The sequence below is a fragment of the Penaeus vannamei genome, chromosome 41, assembly GCF_042767895.1.
Source record: "Penaeus vannamei isolate JL-2024 chromosome 41, ASM4276789v1, whole genome shotgun sequence".
Taxonomy (NCBI): Eukaryota; Metazoa; Arthropoda; class Malacostraca; order Decapoda; family Penaeidae; genus Penaeus; species Penaeus vannamei.
Window position 1 is genome coordinate 1,401,314 of NC_091589.1, and position 5,000 is coordinate 1,406,313.

The window sequence follows — 5,000 nt, forward strand, 5'->3', positions numbered from 1 at the left end:
CCACCAACTCATCACCAATATCTCATCACATCACCACTCCCTCATCACCAATATCTCATCACATCCCCACCAACTCATCACCAATATCTCATCACATCACCACTCCCTCATCATCAATAACTCATCACATCACCACCACCTCATAACCAATATCTCATCGCATCACCACTCCCTCATCACCAATATCTCATCACATCCCCACCAACTCATCACCAATAACTCATCACATCACCACCACCTCATAACCAATATCTCATCGCATCACCACTACCTCATCACTAATAACTCATCACATCACCACTACATCACCAATAACTCATCACATCACCACTCCCTCATCACCAATAACTCATCACATCACCACTACCTCATCACCAATATCTCATCACATCACCAATAACTCATCACATCACCACCACCTCATAACCAATATCTCATCGCATCACCACTCCCTCATCACCAATATCTCATCACATCCCCACCAACTCATCACCAATAACTCATCACATCACCACCACCTCATAACCAATATCTCATCGCATCACCACTACCTCATCACTAATAACTCATCACATCACCACTACCTCATCACCAATATCTCATCACATCACCACTCCCTCATCACCAATAACTCATCACATCACCACTACCTCATCACCAATATCTCATCACATCACCACCACCTCATCACCAATAACTCATCACATCACCACTACCTCATCGCCAATATCTCATCACATCACCACTACCTCATCGCCAATATCTCATCACATCACCACCATCTCATCACCAATATCTCATCACATCACCACTACCTCATCACCACAAATGCATCATCACCCAACTCATCTACAATAACTCATCACCAATGAATCATCACATCACCACTACCCCATCACCAATAACTCATCATATCACCACCATATCACTAATAACATCACATCACATCACATCATCACCAATAACTCATCACATCACCACTACCTCATCACCAATAACTCATCATATCACCACCATATCACTAATAACATCACATCACATCACATCATCACCGATAACTCATCACATCACCACCATCTCATCACCAAGACCCACCACCAACTCACCCGCATTCTTTATCTCGACATCAGTGTAGACAGATCCGGTGAAGACACCTGACGCAGCCTCCAGCAGGTAGCGGATCCAGGTGTTGCCAGATCCAGGAAACGACACCAGATACGTCATAGGAAGGCCCTTGGCGAATCTGCGAGGATGTGGCAACACTGGTGGGCTTAGCACTGGGCGGCTGAACACTGGCGGGCTTAATGCTGGCGGGCTTAAAACTAGTGGGATTAGCACTGGTGGGCTTACAACTAGTGGGATTAGCACTGGTGGGCTTACAACTAGTGGGCTGAACATGTGGGCTTAAAACTAGTGGGATTAGCACTGGTGGGCTTAAAACTAGTGGGATTAGCACTGGTGGGCTTAAAACTAGTGGGCTGAATATCAGTGGGCTTAAAACTAGTGGGCTGTACATCATTGGGCTTAAAACTAGAGGGATTAGCACTGGTGGGCTTAAAACAGGTGGGCTTAGCACTGGTGGGCTTACCGCTGGTGGGCTTGAAACTAGTGGGCTTAGCACTGGTGGACCTAAAACTAGTGGGCTGAACACCAGTGGGCTTAAAACAGGTGGACTTAGCACTGGTGGGCTTAACGTTGGTGGGCTTGAAACTAGTGGGCCTAGCACTGGCGGACCTAAAACTAGTGGGCTAGATGCACGATGGAAATGTCACTCAAAACTATAAATCAACGTGCTTTATGGAAGATGAATAGGAAGCTTGCATTGAAGTGCATGAGTATGATGAGCCATTTCTGCCTTTTTTCTAAACATTAGACGATAAAGAAAACGTATATAAATAATACAAATTGACTCATAAACTATTATAGATCAATGAATATTACATTACAGTTACAGTGCGTAGTGTCAGATTTTGATGATTATAAGATTCCCTGCATTACTTTCTTGCTCAATGCACTGCATAAAACAATATACTATATATTATTAAGCCAATAATGTAACAACATGATATGCATCCGTATCTCTTTATAGAAATTGCATTAGTTATATAACAAGAAAATCCGACACTGAACCTGTAAACTTAATTTATTTAAAAAGTATATGACTATTTAATATGACTGTGTTGCAGGTCTGAAGGTTTAAAGTCACTTTATGGGGTTGTGTTTTGGTGATGCCCAGCAGGAAGACCCAGCTGAAGTGACATCGGATGAAATTTCCTCCTTGACGTTTTCATCAATTTACATATTTTCAACAAGATACATATCTTTAGCGAGTATACATACATCCATATATGTATTTGCGTGTGTGTATGTGTGTGCGCGTGTGTGCGTGTGCATGTGTATGTGTGTGTGTTTGTCTGTGTGTGTTTCTCTGTGTATGCGTGTGTATGTGTTTGCGTGTGCATGTGTGTTTGCGTGTGTATGTGTGTGTGTGTCTGTGTGTGTGTGTGTTTGCATGTGTGTGTGTGTGTGTTTGCGTGTGTGTGCGTGTATGTATGTATGTGTGTGTGTAAATACACACAAAGGCATCCGACCCAGCATAACCCTCTTCAACCCACTACAACAGAGGATCCGATCCTACCTCGTCTTGTATTCTCGACAGGAACTCGAGTTGTCATCCTTCCACAGAGGCCAAGAAGGAGCTGTTTCGTCCCATATAACTTCTCTCGGACTCGGAACTGCGAGGGAAAAATATCTTGTGATTTTGCTTTTTTTTTTGTGTGTGTGTGTTTTTTTTTTTTTTTTTTTTTGTCATTATTATCATAATACTTTTAGGATAGCATTTTTTATGGTTAGAAATGAGAAAAAAAATCTTAATATCGTAGTATTTTGCAGAGAAATGTACATGTGAGTGTGTAGATTTTTTTCGATACATGTACCACCAATCTTGTCAAATACAGTACAGGTGTTGATGATATAGTACTGGTTATTAACATCATGATTGGATTCAATCAAACTGAATTTATGTCTACCGTGTTTCGCGCAGTCTGCACATCTTGATATGAGAGCAACAAAAAATGATAATAGTGCTAACGATAAATATTGATAATGATACTAACAATGCTAATATTAGTTATGCTAATTATGGTAATAATGATAGGCATACGAGCGCATACATAAAGACACACATACATGTGCGTGTGTATATATGTACCTATACATGTATAAATAAAAAAAAAAATATATATATATATATATATATATATATATATAGAGAGAGAGAGAGAGAGAGAGAGAGAGAGAGAGAGAGAGAGAGAGAGAGAGAGAGAGAGAGAGAGAGAAATAGATAGATACACATACACAAACACATATGTATATATGTGTGTATGTGTGTGTGTGCACAGGCATTAATCTCTGTGTGATTTTATTTCCAATGTGTGTATATGTGTGCAATAATAATAATTATGATAGTAACAACAACAGTAATAACACCAATAAAAATCAATATCATTATTATTATTATCATTATCATAATCATTATCATTATCATCATGATAATGATAACAATAATGAAATAAATAATGATATGATAATAATAATAATAAAGTATTCGTAGAAGTAGTAGTAATGATAATAATAATATCAATAATAATAATGATAACAATAGCAATAGTAAGAACAATGAAAATAACAATAATGATAACAATAACGATAATTATTTTAACAATTATAATAACAACAACATTAACAATAACATAATAATAATGATGATGATATGATGATAATAATCATAATAAAAAATAAAGCAATGATAATAATAACAAAAATAGTGATAATGACAATAATAATAACAATTATAACAATAACAATAATAATAGTGATAATGATAATAACAATAATAATAATAATAATGGCAACAACAATGATGATGATAATGATGATAACAATTATATAAATAATAACAAAAAGAATAAGAATAACAACAATAATTATTATTGTCAATAATTTCATTATTATTATTAGTAGTAGTAGTAGTATCTTTATCATTATTATCATTATTGTTATTATCATAATTATCATTATTGTTACCATTATCATTATCATCATTATCATTATTATTAAAATAATAATGAAATAAAAAAATAGTGATAGTAATAAAAACAACAATAATAATAATAAATAACAATAAAATATATGATAAATAACGTTTGAAAAGATAGACTAAGAGACCAGACAACGAAAGAGGGAGATGCATTAGGTCAATAAATTGTTACAATGTCTCTAAATATGGCTGGCAAGACACCTGAAACTCTATACGTGTTTAAACCCAGAAGGTAATAGAGATTCTGAACTCTAATAACAATTTTAAGATCAAAGCTATCGATAAAATTATGAAAATGTTTGCGTATGCTATCAAAGGAACAAGGATCAGTAATTGAGGTGATATGATGATAGGAAATGAAGCTAAAATGAATGATTAGGTCACAGGGGAAGGCTGTAGAGTCTGAGGACGAAAAAGTTATCATAGGAAATGAAGCTAAATTGAATGATTAGGTCACAGGGGAAAAGTTGTAGAGTCTGAGGACGAAAAAGTGATCACAGGAAATGAAGCTAAATCTGAATGATTAGGTCACAGGGGAAAAGTAGAGTCTGAGAACGAAAAGGTGATCACAGGAAATGAAGCCAAATGGAATGTTTAGGTCACAGGGGAAAAGTTGTAGAGTCTGAGGACGAAAAAGTGATCACAGGAAATGAAGCTAAATCTGAATGATTAGGTTGTAGAGTCTGAGGACGAAAAAGTGATCGCAGGAAATGAAGCCAAATTCAATGATTAGGTCACAGGGGAAGGTGGTAGAGTCTGAGGACGAATAAGTGATCACTCGACCCCTAAGTGACGACCTACCTTTTTCGTCAGTGTTCGTTGACTTCACTTCTTTGCTCTTTTGTCCTACTTTTCAGGAAATCGTGGAAAATATATATTACGTATTAGAACAACGGATGTT

The 5,000-nt window shown here is 36.6% G+C and overlaps 1 protein-coding gene across 2 annotated transcripts in view; it reads right to left on the minus strand.

Moving 5' to 3' along the window:
- LOC138860346 (sialate:O-sulfotransferase 1-like) overlaps positions 1–5,000 on the minus strand; it is a 17,031-nt gene that overhangs the window by 8,454 nt on the left and 3,577 nt on the right. Inside the window, exons 3-5 of one of the 2 annotated variants that reach the window (XM_070117733.1) lie at positions 4,901–4,945; positions 2,639–2,735; positions 1,107–1,243 (exon numbers count right to left, since the gene is read on the minus strand). In XM_070117733.1, coding sequence (XP_069973834.1) covers positions 1,107–1,243; positions 2,639–2,735; positions 4,901–4,945 — 279 coding nt within the window. The remainder of the gene's footprint in view (positions 1–1,106; positions 1,244–2,638; positions 2,736–4,900; positions 4,946–5,000) is intronic. The other variant, XM_070117734.1, reaches the window with a different exon arrangement.